Source organism: Plectropomus leopardus, chromosome 4 (genome assembly GCF_026936395.1).
Source record: "Plectropomus leopardus strain MGB_pleo_1.0 chromosome 4, ASM2693639v1, whole genome shotgun sequence".
NCBI classification, from domain to species: domain Eukaryota; kingdom Metazoa; phylum Chordata; class Actinopteri; order Perciformes; family Serranidae; genus Plectropomus; species Plectropomus leopardus.
This window is the reverse complement of record NC_142179.1, coordinates 5112923-5129332: the sequence shown is the minus strand read 5'-3', so window position 1 is coordinate 5129332 and position 16410 is coordinate 5112923. Positions and strand designations below refer to the sequence as shown.

Genomic DNA, 16410 nt, shown 5'->3' with positions numbered 1-16410 from the left:
GTTTCTCTCTCTGTGTGTGTGTGTGTGTGTGTGTGTGTGTGTGTGTGTGTGCGGGCAGAAGTGTCGTCAGTACTCCCATGTGCCTTCACAAAGTATATTTAGTAACACTCTTGACTTGCATCTTGAGTTGCAAGCGGTATTTACGCAAAGCCTCCAAAAAGGAGCTATTAATAATTCAACAAAGACGTGTTATGTAATTCAAAATGTGGTTTAAGTGCAGTCCTCATCTTACCTGTGCCGGTGCCAGTGGGGTCCCCTCCTTGAATCTGGAAACAAAAAGAAACTCTGTTAGATTTGGGTGACGTCAGCTGCTGCACATTAAACGACTTCCTCCAGAAAATGTCTCATTCCTTCAAAATAACCTTACAGTATTTCCTTGTAAGCACTCGTAGGATACAGGCCTCTATTGTTCATTGTTAAGGCTCAACCTTCCTATTATTGTTTTTATAGTGGGGTGCTGCTCTGTGCATTTCTTTGGACTTCTTGTTTTAAAGACACACTGGGGCTTTTGATCACTCGTGCTGCTGTCGAGCAAAGTTTGGACGACTGGGTCCCTGCACGCTCACTGTGCAACAAAGCACAAGGACACTGTGAGCACAGGGCTGGCAAAATACTGATTTCTGCCAAAAATGTTTTTACGCTTTTTGGTTTAAAATTGTTTGTTAGGCCACAAACTACAACAGGGATACTCAACATGCTTTGCTTGGGGGCCACTTTTCCAAAATGACAGAAGGCCAGGGGCCAGTCGCAGCAGCCCCATACATGTTTATAAGATTTTAGGATATTTCTAGGTTTTAAGGATGTTTCAAGGATTTTAAGACATTCCTTGGATTTTAGGACATTTCGAAGATTTTCAGGACGTTTCAAGGATTTTAGGAAGTTTCCTCTGATTTTAAGATGTTTTGAGCATTTTAGGACAATTCTAGGATTTTCTTGACGTATTTAGGATTGTAGGAAGTTTCTAGGATTTTAGGATATTTCTCAAATTTGGGGACATTTCTAGGAAATTAGGGCATTTCTAGGATTTTAGGGTGTTTTTAGGATTTTAGGACATTAAGGGCTTAGCTAGGACCTCTGCTGGGGGTTGCAGGGGATCCTCCACTGGCACTTCTTTGATAAAAAAAGCTCTATTTTGATATCTAATCTCATCTAAAGATAATGCACCCTGGCACCTTATTTATACTAAAAGTACAAAAACAGTTCCAAGTGTGAATCACTTTGTTTTTATTGTGAATTAGAAAATGGTTTTGGGGGGCCAGATTTGGCCCAGGGCTGAAAGTTTAGTATCACTAAACAAGAGGAAGAGAAAAGACAACACTTTTGACATTTCAATACCCAAAATGTAAAAAGATGACTAGCCTCATATAGAGATAGTGCCATAATATTGATATATTGCTAAGATCTATTTTAAATACTTGAAAAGGTTGAAAACAAATCAAGACATATTTTCATATTCTATGACACACTACATCACCAGCAGAAATGTGCTTTTTTAAAACGATATTTTTAGATTGTTTCAGCAAAGACGGATCAAAGCCGATGAGCGTCTTTATGTTCCCTCACTGAACGGAGGCAGATAAGAAACTAACGTAGCGTCGTTGCAGACTCACGTGTAAAACAGTTGCATCACATCTGTATTGTACAATTCACGCTGTTTGAAACACGAGAGGCCCATCAAGGCTGCTACCCGTCAGGCTCAAAGTAAAACTGTCAAATGTTTTTTAGGAGTGTCGTCTCAGGATGTTCTGTACAACCGCAAGGTCCTGATAAAGCGCTTTAAAAAGGGAACTGAGGGCCACGACTCTGTTCCCATTAACACACCACTTTAAAAGTGTTTGTTGCCCTGAAATTATTCTCTCCAAGGCCTCCCTCCCGTCCCTTTCAGCTGCGGAGGATAAGTCGAAGGCGTAAGTGGCACAGTAATTACGGATAAACAATTCACAGCTTGCCTCTGTGTATGAAAACCACGGGACTGAATAAAAAAAGGTAAGGGTCCCCTTGAGACCAGATGTCCACTCAGAGCCACTTTAATTACGGGAGCTGCAGCTCTGAAACACACAGACGAGCGGCTGATCACAGACCTCTTTTTCTAATAGTCTTGGTTAAGAAGATTCGGTTGGAAGAAAAAGCTGTTTGCTCATCTCTGAAACCGCAAACACCAAAATATATTATTATTATTTCAACAAAGGACAAGGTAATGAAACACTAAATTACTGCACGGTTGGTATTTCATTTATATTTTGGGTCAGTCACAACGTAGCGCTTCTTTAAGACAGAGATGTGATGAAGAGAAACCCTCCTGAATCCTCTGATTTTCATGACATCAACTCTTATGCTTATATTAATATAACACGACAACGTGAAGGCCTGTACACACAGGGGGCGTGACAAGTAAACAAGCGAATGAGAAATACTCGCCTGCAGATATTTAGCATTACATTTATTCATATCAGCAGTGAAGCGAATTTGCGACGGTAAAATTATTAGAATTTTAAACCCTGACACACCAATCCAGCCATCTGTGGCCTTATTTACACTGCCTGTTCAAAGCGTCTTTATTTTTTATGCCTTTTGTTGCGATAGCATATTGGTGCAGGTTTTTTTTCGCATTCAAATTATTTTATTCAGTTTGGCATTATTCAAAAAAATATACTTTATACACAAATATAAATTATATAAATGGATCCAGTCAGACAAAATAAACAACCAAAATAAAACAAAGTCAAACCAAATTAGACAAGTTAAACCAGAAAACCACAAAAAAAAGAAACATCTATCTTAACAGACAGTTGGTGCCGTTCTTGTAGGAAATTTTTCGTTTGGAGTCTGTCCACATTTTCTAATCCCATCATCAAAATAGGCTGAACAAAGAAAGTAGTGTCCTTGTCCTCCACACTGCTTTCAAAATAAATAAAAATGTCTTTTTCCTAGAAATGAATCATTTGTCCTGTTGTTCTCCTTATGTTATGTTCAATCCAAAATATTTTAGTATAAATGCATTGATAAAATAAATGATGGATGAGATTCGGGAGCTCCGGGCCCTCCGAACAGAAGACAAGATCAGCCGTCATTTAACAGAGAATGTAAATAATTGTGATTGATGTGTTATGCCTTTGTTATTGTTTTCTAAAGCGCTGCCGACGCACATAATGTACTAGAGTCGGACGCTTGTGTGTTTAACGTCACGCCCGTCACCCGCCTCTTTTGATCGAGGGACGCTGTGATGCAACGTATAATCACACAAAGGAGCACAACGACGCAGCCGTCGTTTGATTCTGTGTAAGTGTGTAGGGACGTATAAAGGGGGGACTTTACTGTGGCATTAAAGCATAATCTCTCTGCAAAAGTTACTGTTAGTTCTGAGAATTCAACCAGTAACATTTCCAGTAATGGGACAGTCCAAACAGGCCCAAAAAATCACAACCTAGTCTCAGAATTACTAAAATTAAAGCTTTTTTTAATCTGTTAAGAACCTGTTCTAACATCTCATTCATTCCTGTCTTTCCCAATATAATCTGTCCAAACCAGCAATCAAAGCTAAAGGTGGCACTTTGTTTTGGTCGTAAACCTGCTATTGTGCTTATGAGAGTCATTTTAAAGTACACTGGTGGCTTCAGTGGACAGAAATAAACCCGCAGAAGAGCATTTTTTTATCAGGTCAAAAAGTCCTTACCATGAAATTTCGGATGGACCTGTGGAAGATCGTCCCATCGTAGTAGCCTTTCTTACACAGACGGATGAAATTCTCTCCAGCTTTGGGAACCTGGAGATAAAAAAGACACATAGATCAGAATTTATCCCAACTATTATCAACTATTAATCAACAAAAATCCAGTTTTTCGACATACTGAATGATTTCTCCACAGCCAATAATATCAGCTGCTCCGTAAGCTTACTGAAATCTTAGTGAGTTATAAAATTAGTAAGAAGCATTGAGCCCAAACTAAAGTGCCGACAGATTGTTGCCGGAAATCACTGCTGAGTCTCCTCAAAGTGATGTTTTGTGTGCCAAAATCAAACGTCTGTGAAGAAATTTTAATCAACCCAGGAACATACTAACAGCTACATTCTCAACCTTGTAAAATTCAGAGAACTTTTTTGCTAAATGTCAATATTTGTCTCATCTGCAGGGTTTCCTACACATTAATGCATTCGTGGCACGTTGCCACAATCAAAACTTCCTAATATAGTTAACAGCAAACAACCAATATAAAGTACTAAAGAAACTACTAGAAAAAAACAGAAAATATACAGCAAACAGTGAAAAATTACAATTTCAGCTGCATGCAGATTTTAGTTTCAACTGTGAGTATTTTTTTAAGGGGCTGAATAACAGAGGAGGGATGACACAGCCATTTGACTCAGTCGTCTTTGTTCACGGCTTCTTTCAGTGACGGGAGTCTCAGAAGACTCTGGACAGCTACAGAGACGCAGCTTATATTTCAGCTTCCAGGTAGAGCTGACAGCTTTGCATTTCCATAAACAAACAGAGTCACACATTTATAACTCTGTCTGACCTGTTACGAAGTGTGTTATATACACACACAAGTCTGCAATGAAGCAGAGTTCAACTGTTGCCCGAGGCGGCGTCACGTATCTGTACAGCTAGAAGCCAGAGTCAGCAGTCTTCTACAAAGCTGTTTTGTTGGTGTAAAAAAAAAAAAAGACATCTGGATTATTTTTCCTGAAGGTCTGAGGTCACAAAAACTTTCTTGTAAATCATTACAAAAACAAACACTGACAGACGCTAATTTTGACCGACAGGCTCTGTGTGAAATAAACCGCCATTTGTCCCCAAAGCGGGAGGCGTGGCTTTGACTTTGACGCCGGTCGGGTCTGCTGTTATTAACGTCAACAGCCTCGAGGAACACGTGTGTGTTTGCATGAGGAATAAACTTTTTCCCCCTTGGCAACAAAGGTTGGTGGTTTCTAAGAATCGCCAGATGCTTTCACAGAAAACTATTTTTATTCATTGGCCTTTTGCTGCGTGACAGTTCGTCTAAGCTCCACTGCTCTTATTTTCCCGCTACGTCTCAATCTTCCTGTTGGGGTTCAACGCTCTGCCTCTTTCCTCCTCTATTATAAATCCCAGATTTTAAAAGCACTGTGGTACAAAGAGGCTTATTGTTTTAACACTTTAAAACCTGAGCTAACTGGCTTGATAACATGGGAGGAAGGCAATGAGCAATGAAAAAAGAAATGACTTTACCCCAAAATTAGTAACAATTAAATCAATAAAAATAAATAAAAAAATAAAAACAATATAATAATGATAATAATCTGCATTATCATACCAACATCATGGTCATTATCGTAATATAAAATAAAATAAAATACATAAAGAAGGAAAACAAATCTGTGAAAAGTCACCTGAAAAATGATCACAAATATTATTTCACAAATATCTAATTATTATCATTATAAATATATAATTTTTTCAAGATTTTTTTTCTTTGATTTTTTTTACTTGCTTCTTTAAAAGTAACTTTCTAAATTTAATTATTTTTTGCAATTTCTGGAACATTTCTCACCAAGCCACTCATTGCCTTTTTTTTCTTCATGTTTTTGAAAGAAAAGAAAGAAAGCACCAATTTGAGTTCACTGGGTTAAATATTTGTACAAGATGTCTAAAAGCAGCACAAGAAAGTGATGTTGCTTCTGAAACCACTAGACAAAAAAAGGAACTGACTTTAACCCTTTAAGCCTTAAAAATGATTTTTGCAATAGAAAACAACACCCTTCATTAGCTATCAAATTGCAAAATGTCACAATACACAAGCCTTTCCTTTCTGTGCTTTTGCCATGACTTTCATCTCCACCCTTTTGATTTCTAACCAGAAACTTTCACGTCAGAGATCTCTATCTGCTGCTGCCCTGTAGTGGTGCTTAATGCAGCGTGTCTGCATGCATGCTTTTGTTCTTGTGTGTGCGAACTGGAGACTGAGAATGTTTAAAATGCAATCCAATTTAGAAACATGCCTAAAATGGTCAACAAGCGGTGATGTCAGCGTGGAAACAATGTTTGCTGACGCAGACAGAAATAAAGAAATGTAAAAAATGTCCCAATTCTCAAAGGCTTGCAGGCTCTTTCATTTCCCGTCAACATATAAGACCCAGAGAGACATAAAATCCATTAATCTAAAGAATAAAACAAACATTTTTAATTCTCAACTGATAAATGTTTTTAAGATGTTGTTTTCCTAATAACCTGTGTAGTTATTCTAAATTTGTTTATTAATTTATCTATTCTAAAAAAAAAGGTAAGTACAAGGGCATGACCTAAGAATTAGGGAAAAACAAACTGAGAAAAAACACCAAGGAAAATATCTTTTAAAAAGTGCTAGAAATAATAATTCTGCAAAATAATATCACATATATAATTCTGATAATTATAATTACTTTTTTTGGACATTCTTTAAAAAAATCCAAATCTCCTAATCTCTTGCAATTTGCAGAGCAGTCCTTGCCAAGTTGCTCTCTGCCTTTTTTCCATGTTTTCAAAAGAAAGCAAACCAATTTAAATACTGGTTTAACAGGGACATGTCTGAACATAGCACAAGAAAAAGTGATGTCAATCCAGGTTTCAAAGGATTAATTTCCTTACACCCAAACTAAAATTTCATCCAAAACTTTAGAGCATTGCAAGAATACAGTGAAAGGTAGAAACTATTCTGCGTCAGACAATTTTTAACAGTGTGAATTTTGTAAAATCCGCTTGCCGTATTCACTGTTCCATGCATTTTTCCACTACTGTCATGCAGCCTTCACGCTGGACACACAGACACCCTGAACCGCCTGTTCTCCACCTACAGGCCCCAAGAAACACCTGGCAGAGATCTGCACTCCACTGAATGCACTCATCTAGTTTTATATTGTTTAGGTAGTCTTTCTGGGCTATTTCCCTGTCCCTGGATGTTCATTTTCATTGCTATTTGTATGTTGTTTGTTTGTTTTTAATCTCTGACTTGAAGAAAATAATTGGAATATTTAGATTTTTGTCTGTGTTAGATTGAAAAATGGTTTTGGGATGATTAAAATGTAAATTTAGACTCTTATTCTATCCCACTCAGGTGAAGCCTATCTATCGTATCCACAGCGCTGTTGAATACAATAAACCTTCCTCGATTTTTATGTATGACTAAGATGTAGGACGCGTCATCCGATTTCTAACATCTGCCCCCTCACACTTCACCTGAGTCGGGGACAACGAGGGCAGAGGCGACCGAAACCTCCAAAGCTGCGAGAGCAAATGGGCACTTTACAGGGAGGTGGGCTCTGGATGTGTGTGACTGAGAGTGTATGTGACAGTGAAGCGGCACTCATTAATTCATAAACAGCAGGCCACGAATAGAGCTGCAATCTTGTGTGGAAACCACTGGGGAGCAGGATGGGTGGGGGGGTGTGTGCAGAGGGCAGGTTGTCTAACCGCTGCAACTTTCCCCTCATTATTCTGATTCGACAGCTCAGAGGCCAATGAAAACCAAGCGCATGAAGCGCCTGGTTACCGGGGCAGAAATGCATTCCTGGAACTCCTGCTGTCTCTGTGGAGCCCCTGACACCTGACTTTAAAAACAGGAAGCACACAAGAAACACATTTTTTGCCAAGATGTAAACTTGGCAACCCGGGGGACAGACTCTGCAAGAAGCTGATTTCAGAGTTTTGGATGTGTCGCCCTAAATACGATTTAACCACCCGCTTGGGCCAAAGCTGCATGGCAACAACATTATTTGAGAACCTTATACCAGCGAATTAAAGTCCAAGTAAAGCAAAATGAGTCATTTCTTCCTAAACACATTATAAATGTTAGAAAATACTTGTTGAAAAAATGTAAAAAAGGCTTGTTTAATAATTGTGTAGTGCGGCAATGTGGAGCTAGATTGGTAAACTGTTTTTCACCACTTCTGTCTCTGCCCCTTAGACACAGACCCTCAGTCGACTGAGATCGCTTCAAGCTGAGCAATTGTTTTGGGGGAGTTTTTCGCTTGTAAGTGTGCTGTGAAGTGAACTTCTGGGGATGTTTTGGTCCACAGATTTTGCTGCAGAGTGAGTGCTCTTGAATTTCACGCTACTCTTTGGTACAGAGAGCTGCAAAGATGCAGACAGCGGCAGGTGGAGAACAAAACAGGCTCTGGCTTTTCTTTTGACATTTAGTGTCAGCAAGAAAGGTTCCCAATATTTCAAATCTGTCCGAGGAACACATTTTTCTGAGGCGTGACAAACTAAATACCCATATCTATTTTTGCTTTTCCAGGACTTTAAACAGTCATGTCTGAATTTTGAGCCTCAGTTTCAAAAACACCAGGCCGCATTTATAAAACTATAGATGCTACTTGTTTGATAAAATCTAACATTTACTTATATAGTTTCATTAAAAACAACATTAGCTCCTAGGGGCTTGAAGAAATGCTGTTTTTTATGCTTTTTATCTTTTCAAAATACCTCCAGCACTACCTGCAAAGATGTGACGTATTAAAGTCCCTTTTTACTTGTAATTCTGTCTTTCAATGATCGTATGGAAATTTAGAAAACCTGTGGGCTCAGTCACAAGAACAGCTGGGATTTCTTTCTCTGTCTTGTCTCAAGTTGGGGAGACATGGAATAAAAGCCTCAGGAAGCATTTTTCCCTAATATTTTAACAAGCTTTATGTCTTTTTGTTTGGGCTGTAAATCCATGTTTGTGTTGTCCATGTGCATGTTATTACCTTATCACAGTGCAACTCGAGGTTCAGGTCTCCCTTGTTTGTGTGCAGACGGACGTAGCCTTTTTTCTTCACATACTGGTAACGCACAGTGTCGTCTGCAATGGCATCTGTAACACGAAAATGCAGATTTTAAGAGGACATCATTTGGGACAAACCTGTTTGAAAAGCAGTCTTAAGAATTTATTGACTGTTTGTGAGTCTCGATCTGATGTTGCTGAAGGTAAGATCGCTGACCTTTAAAATCCCCTCAGAGCCTCTGCAGTGCCCGTTATTATTTAGATTCATGCATTTCTATCTTTAATTCCAAATGGCTTTTTTAAAAAGAGCTTTCTAGCTTCAATACAAGACAGCGTAACTCAGTCTTACAAAAAGGTGCCATATAGAACTAACAAACATTAAACAGAGGCATGGCTACTAAAAATAATCCTTTCACTGATTTTCTCTCTTATCCTTTATTGTTATTCTTTACTGTAAATTGTGTTGATTTTCATCATTTATTTTAATTCATTAATTTACGTTTAAAAATCAATATTACCTTTTCTATCTCATTTCATTTTTATCTCTTATTTATTTGTTTCATATTTATTAATTTTTTTATTATTATTATTACTATATTGGTTGTTATTATTTCTATTTATTCTTTTTCTTATTTTTATATCGCTTTTTATCTATATTTCTATTTGTTATTCATTTTTAGTTTTGATTCCATTTTTAATTTATTCTTATTTTTGTTTTTTATTTATTTGTATATCCATTTCTCTTTCTTTTGGTCTTGTTATTAAATCTATTAGTCTTTTAATGAATCTTATTTTCTTAATTGATTTGTTTTTTATTTATTTACTTATTCAATTTGCATCATTTAACTTAATTTTTTACTCACTATTACAATCTCTCTTTCTCTCCATGTACAGAGGTATTTATCTGTGTAAATTTACTTGTCTGGAGATGGACTTTGAAACTTGAACTCTTGATATATACGCTATAAAGACAACATGTCTCAGTATTATATGTGTACAGACAACAGGGGCGCACATCCAGAAAAATGTATGGCATGCCTTTTTCAGAAACCTGAACTGGGTCACGAAATCCAAACATTGTCCTCGTCTTCTGAAGTGTACTGAACCTACTATACAGTTGCATAACAGCAAATCTCTCCCATGGAGCAGCTCCGAGGCTGACAGGAGGAGAAAACACAGTCGAACTGAGCAGCTCCCAGTTGCAGCTACATTCAGCTGTGCGAGCATGAAGCTGCACTTTGCTGCAAAAAGAGCAGGCTTGACTAGCCGGTTTCCCTGGACAGTTAACGATTAAAGAGACTAAAGAAAGACGAGGTGAATTTTTCTGCCTGCTGGGAATCTGCAGAGGGGTTTTCGTGTGAGACGTTCACTTGCCTGCTTCGTGTGTTGTTGCGGGAGTCATGGCCGTGGATGTGAAGGAGGCGGAAACTCTGCCTGTGGAGTAGTGGGCCTGGGAAGAAGGAGACAAAAATAAAAATCTTTTATGTCATGATTCTTAAATGCAACTTATAAAAACAGCAAAAAAGCAATAACCAGGCAGCTGAGTAAAGAGCCACCCACAATTAGGGCCCAACCATTATGGATTTTTTGGGGGCTGATACTGATGAAATTCTGATGACCAATGTATCAGCTGATGAAATGTTTCAATTTTTAAAAAAAAGTAAAAACCAATAACTTTTTTGATCCCCAAATATAGTTCATACACTCGTGGCAAAGATATGAATTGAAGACAGACCATTATACAGTTTACAATACTTTTATCACCCAAAATTAGTGCAGGAACTTTCCATTGTAAACATCAATGCGGGAATAATGTTTTGTGTGAGGAAGCAGCATCCATGAACAACTCTACCATAACATTTTGTCACAATAACCCTTCAGCATTTTTTACTTTTCACCAATAAAAGAACTTTAATGTACAAAATGACGTGCAAAACTGCAGTGAACCTCGGGGAAATAAAACCACTGTATAAAAAAGGGCAAGTCTATAAATTAATTATGACATATCTATTCACATGGCTTACAGAAGCTGCACAAAAATGCACACGTTCAAGAAATGTATGTTATAGAACAATTGACTTTTTCTCTTAAACATGCTACTGGAAAAAATGTGAAAAATATTGGAAAAAGTGGAAATCCTACTTGAATTTGTAGTGATTGTTTAATAAAAATACATTAGCTCTTCATAAATCGTGGATGGCAAGGACGTTTTAGGAGGTTAAAGGACAATCAGAGACATAAAGGATGCATAGTCCTTGCTACTGTAATGTAACTGTTTTGGCAATTTGTGCTCCTTTTCAACTCTCAGTGTTTTTTTTTTTCAACATTTGGTGGCCCTGTCTGTTGTCCCTTGTCTCAGGGAACTTTCAGAGGTTCTGAGGCTCAAACTACAGATCATATTTCCTCATTTTTGTGTGTCAACATGGATACAAAGAGTATAGAAGCGAACCATTGACATTAGACAGTGCTGATCAAATGTAAACCAAGATTCTTTATCACCTATTTCTCACCTAAAATCAGAAATTTACTTGACTAATTATTATTTCATTTACTTTATTTTTATTGCCCCGTTTGGTTGTAATATCAGGTGTTTGTTACCAGCTGCGCATCATATTGGACAAGCAACTTTTATTACATTATCCAACAGCGGAAGCATTTCTGTAACGCAGTGCATTGTGGTTGTTGTAGGTTTTCTACCTATTTAACAAAACTGTCATTTTTCTGTTTTCTCTGGCCATGTAGCACCAAGTACAAAAAGAAGATCATATGTCTTTCCACTGCATAAACAGCAGAGTTTTGTGAAAGATCTTTCCAGCAGTAAAATACTGTTTAAGTCTATTAATTCATCTGCATTGGCAGTGAGTTGTTTCTTGGATCAGTGAAAGATAATTAATCTGTAATAATCACTTCACAATTCTAGCTTCTGATATGTGAAGATTTGCAACTTTTTGTCAATATAAACTGAATTTATTTGGGGGTTTTTAACTACATTTCTGCCCTCAGGGCAAATGAGACATATTTTTACAATATTCTCACATTCTTTAGAGTACAACCATCATTTTACGATGTTTATCTGCTCTGTACACAGGACATCGATTGCACGTCTGTCTAGAAGAGGGACCCCTCCTCAGCTGCTCTTCCTGAGATTTCTACTAGAATTTCCACCATTAATGTGTCTTTTGGCGAGTGTTTTTCCTTTTCCGCTGTGAGGATCCAAGGGCAGAGTGAGGCATTGTGGTTTGTGATATCGGGCTTTATAAATAAAATTTAATTGTTGAATTAATCCAAAGATAAATTAATAAATAAATAATGAAAATACATTCAACCAGCAGCTCTTGTTTTTAAATTGTTCAGATTATTTTTTGGGGGACATTTATTGCCTTTATTTGAGAAGACAGTTTAAGCATGGAAGGGGGAGAGAGAAGGGATGACATGCACTTAAGGCCTGAGGTTGGAATCGAACCTGTGGTCGCTGCAGCGAGGACATAGCCTCTGCACATGGGGCACCCGCTCTACCAGCTGAGCTCCTGAGCGCCCCTACTTGCTGCTCTTTTTGTATAAAGTGAAATTTTCCCGCGGAGATCCGGATCAGCTTAAAGCGCTGAGCAGGTTTTCTGCTCGGTGGCACTTCAACAGGGCGGACACGTACTTGGCTGGTCCCTTCGTTTGCGCTAAGTGGTGCATCAAGTGCAAACTAGCTTAATGACAGCCTCTGCAGCTTGTGTATGATTAAGAGCCTCAGCCTCGGCAGCCTGGATAGATTCCTACCATCTCATAATTAAGGGGCATTGGAGATGCTTTCAGGTTCTTTGAGCTTAAATTATAGTGAAACAGATGAATAGTAACACACAGCATCCCGAAATATCACAAACAATGCAGTGAGATTGTAGGAGTTCTTGAAGTCAATAGAATAACAACTGAGGGGAGATGAAAGCGGAGACGTGGAAATGGATTTCAAAAGCTCGAGTCTACTCTTCGCTCTTCGGTCCTGGTTTTGCATTCTTCTGCTCTAGTTCTTGTGAAGGCGCATGAAAGCCCAGACTTTACCTTGTGTGCTCCGTCTGACCTATATTCCCTGTTCTCTCAGATGCTGTCAGAGCGTCACCTCGACTGTGAACTCAAGACAGAGTAACCAAGGAAAGCTCTGGCTTCAAAAAAAAAAGAAGAAGTGAGACACAGCGCAGTATCAGAAGGAGAGCCGATAAGAAAAGAGTTGCTGATGCCGTTGAAATCGACTTCATCCTCCCCGGTTATTCAAGGACACTGTCTCGGTGGTAACGTGGCCGCGGCTGACCTTTATTGTTTCACACTGGTGTGTGTTTTTTTTTTCCTGCAGTAAACCTGACTTATAACAACAGAGAGCTGGCATGTGGGGAGGTTAAATAACCGGAAGGTTTTGTAAAATAAACAACATAAACCTGCTGCATTTGTACAGACACTTTTGTTTAATCAATGTCTCCCTCAGGCTGATGTTTCAGACACTGTCATGTTCTTACTGCCTTTTTATATTTGCTTAAATTCCTGTTATGTAAAATATTATTAATCTCCCTCACAGTACTGTGATCGTTCTTTGTTCTGTTCCTGGATGCGGTTGTTTATCTTTTTGCTTACGTTACCGTCAGCGTATTACTGTGTGTTTGGCTCCCTCCTGTGTACATGGTAGAAAACACACTTCACCAAATGAAGCTTGAAATGCTGCAGCAGCACACCTGGAGAATTACATTTGCATTTTAAAGAAAATAATCCATAATTCTGTTTGTAGAATTTGTATTTCTTTTTTTCTTATTTCTTATTTGGAAACTGTATTTCTTTTTTTCTAACCTTCAGTATTACTTATTTGAATTTTTTGTTTCATTTATTTCTTTTTTTCTTGCGTGGTCTTTTTAAGTTGAGTTAAATTTTATTTTATTTTATTTTATTTATTCATTCATTCATTCCATGATCATTTTTTATCTTCAGCTTTATTTTTTTTCTTGTTTTTTTAATTTTCAGTATTGCTTATTTGAAAATCCAATTCTTGTTTTTTTTTTTAGATATTCTATAAAATATGTGTGTCAGTAAACTGCTGGTATTCAAATTACAAGCCCTCTAGGTTTTTTACATCCCTCTGTGCATTTTCTTATATTATATTTGTTTGTTTGATTTACTGTATTTTCTTATCAAATACATTTATGTTTGTTTGTTGTTTGTTTTTATTATGTATGCACATGCATAAATAGTAAACAGACTGGATTTACTTAATGCAACACAAGTTGTTTTTTTTATAATATATTATACAATATTATAGTTTGAGAGGAAATGTCCTCTCTCGTTGCCCTCTTCCCTGAGGTCACAGCCTCTTTATCAGACTGAGCCTCCAGTCAACAGGAAGTGATGTTTTTGAGTAATCGTGGGATTAAAGCTACAAGGAGACTGATTGATAAAGACTTTACCCCGACATGCCTGGAAGCACATCAATGAACAACTTAATTTAAGCAACGTTTGGCTGATTGAGTCCGGGGATTTGAACCCGCAGTCGCTGATCGATAAGTTCCCATTACCTTATAAGGTTTTGTTTATCCAAATATTTCACAGCCTCCATAACCAGGTGGGTTTTCAAAGATATCAAAGACCAGTTTCTTCATGGTCTTTAGCAGTTTAAAAAAAAATAAAAATAAATAAATAAATAAAATAAATAAATAAAAATGTCACAACTTAAATTTCTTTTTTCATTTTCCTATGTAATTTTCTTGTTTTTAATAACCTCAGCATCATCGTGGTTTTGCTTACGGCGTTTAGTTTGTCCGTCTTCTTGGCCTCAGGCTCCTTCATAGTGGACGCCAGGAGCTGATCCCCCTTGTAGTCTTTGTACAGCTCGGCTAAAGTCTCCCTGGTCTCCAGATTGGTGGTCTTCAGGTGGTACGCCGGGTCCAGTTTGGCCTTTTCCTCATCTGAACCATACCGGGGGGAGCAAGAGGACGTAAACAGTTTAACCAAAGTACTCTGAAACTCAGTTTAGACTCAACACCAAAGGAAGTTTAACCATTTTTGCAGGTTAAAATCTGATGAATTAACAGTTCAATAACTGACCTGGATCCAGGACCTTCATGTTGTTTTTTACATGGAAGAAGTTGGAAACGTTGAACTTGTCCAGGTTTGTGGGGTCCTACAAAGACAAAACAGAAATACATTCACCATTAGATTAAAGGTGACCTTTTTCATAAATGTTGTTTTTTTTGTTGTTGTTTTAACAAAACAAAAGCAACCACCCACCTGCAGCACTATAATGTCCTTTCTGGTAAAGGGCTCGTCAGTCAGCAGATCTTTATAACTTTTCGTCTTAATGTTGAGTTGCTCAACGGCCTGCAATGAAACGAAAACATTTAAAAAAACATTCTCTCAGTACACACCAAGGTCAATAATATAGGTGAGAGGGAAAATAAAGTCTATTTTACGTATTTGTAGCTGTTGTTCAAAAGCAATATAACATCGATTTCAGCTTGTTTTCTGCTTTTGATTAGACAATTATTTAAAAAAAAACATGTTTAAAACCAGAAAAGTGCACTCAGTAGAGTGAAGATCTCCACCAGTTTTTAGGACAAGACAAAGGCCAAAATTTGGCCTGCAACAGATGGTGGTGAAGCTTCTTGTTTCTAGCCAAAACAATTTCCTAATATGCCTTTTGCTTTTGCTACCTGATTTTGTTGATCACTTGCAGCCCCAACAACTCAGTTAAGAGGAGAGTGAGGAGTCAGCAGTCAATGACGATATAAAACAGTCAATAAAACAGGTGTTTCCAGACTTGTGACTCACTTCAACCACAAGAGGTCCTTCAGCATACAGTCATTATTTTTAGCTGAATCATTTACCAGAAATGACTTTCTGCTATCTTGTTTTATCGATCAGTTGCAGCCCCTATACGCTGTTTAAGAGGTGTGAATCACTGCAATCATGAGAGATATTTGAGCATAAAGTCATAAATGTGCACAGATAATATTAGACTGATTGGGCCAGTAGGTTGTGAGATTAACTGCGGACAGACAGACACACTCACGCACACAAACGACTAAAGGCATGATCCTAAAATAAAAAAGCATATTCTACTTTGTCAAAATTCATCTGATGAACTCATCCTGCACTGCGTGACATTTGTTTGGAAAAGCATTTATTGTACACAACTAATTCAGTGTGATGTAAGGCAGCATCTTGTGAGACCATGTGGGATGAGCATCTGCAGCGCATCAAACTGAAATCAAAATCAATACCATCTGTGTGTGTGTGTGTGTGTGTGTGTGTGTGCGTGCGTGCGTGCGTGCATGTGTTATTTTAGCCTGTGGTACAGAAGTATTTGTATGAGAATCAATGCAGAAAAATAAACAAACTGTGTGAGTTCACCAACCTCGTGGGAAAACACGTTGCCCGTGACCTTGTTGGTAACGATGTGAGAATTATTTGTGAAGACGTTGTACATAACGGGGCAGTGATATTTTCCTGGAACAAAATGAAAAGGAGGATCAGAAGCAAGCAGAGCGGCAGTGTCGCTCTCAATCTGCTGCCACAGGCTGAACACTGCTCTCCTTCAGTGGGAGAAGTACCTCATGCACGGTGCTCCCTGCTGATTTATATCACCTCTCCCACATCTTCCTCCTCCACTTGCTTAAATTTGCTCTTATCCACCCCCCAAAAAATGACCCTTTAACACTCTTTAAGT

The 16410-nt window shown here is 38.0% G+C and overlaps 1 protein-coding gene across 1 annotated transcript in view; it reads right to left on the bottom strand.

Moving 5' to 3' along the window:
- ppil2 (peptidylprolyl isomerase (cyclophilin)-like 2) overlaps positions 1-16410 on the bottom strand; it is a 35829-nt gene that overhangs the window by 16418 nt on the left and 3001 nt on the right. The window contains exons 7-14 of the mRNA XM_088076359.1: positions 16099-16190; positions 14973-15062; positions 14790-14865; positions 14490-14650; positions 10095-10170; positions 8704-8810; positions 3674-3763; positions 233-266 (exon numbers count right to left, since the gene is read on the bottom strand). Coding sequence (XP_087932485.1) covers positions 233-266; positions 3674-3763; positions 8704-8810; positions 10095-10170; positions 14490-14650; positions 14790-14865; positions 14973-15062; positions 16099-16190 — 726 coding nt within the window. The remainder of the gene's footprint in view (positions 1-232; positions 267-3673; positions 3764-8703; positions 8811-10094; positions 10171-14489; positions 14651-14789; positions 14866-14972; positions 15063-16098; positions 16191-16410) is intronic.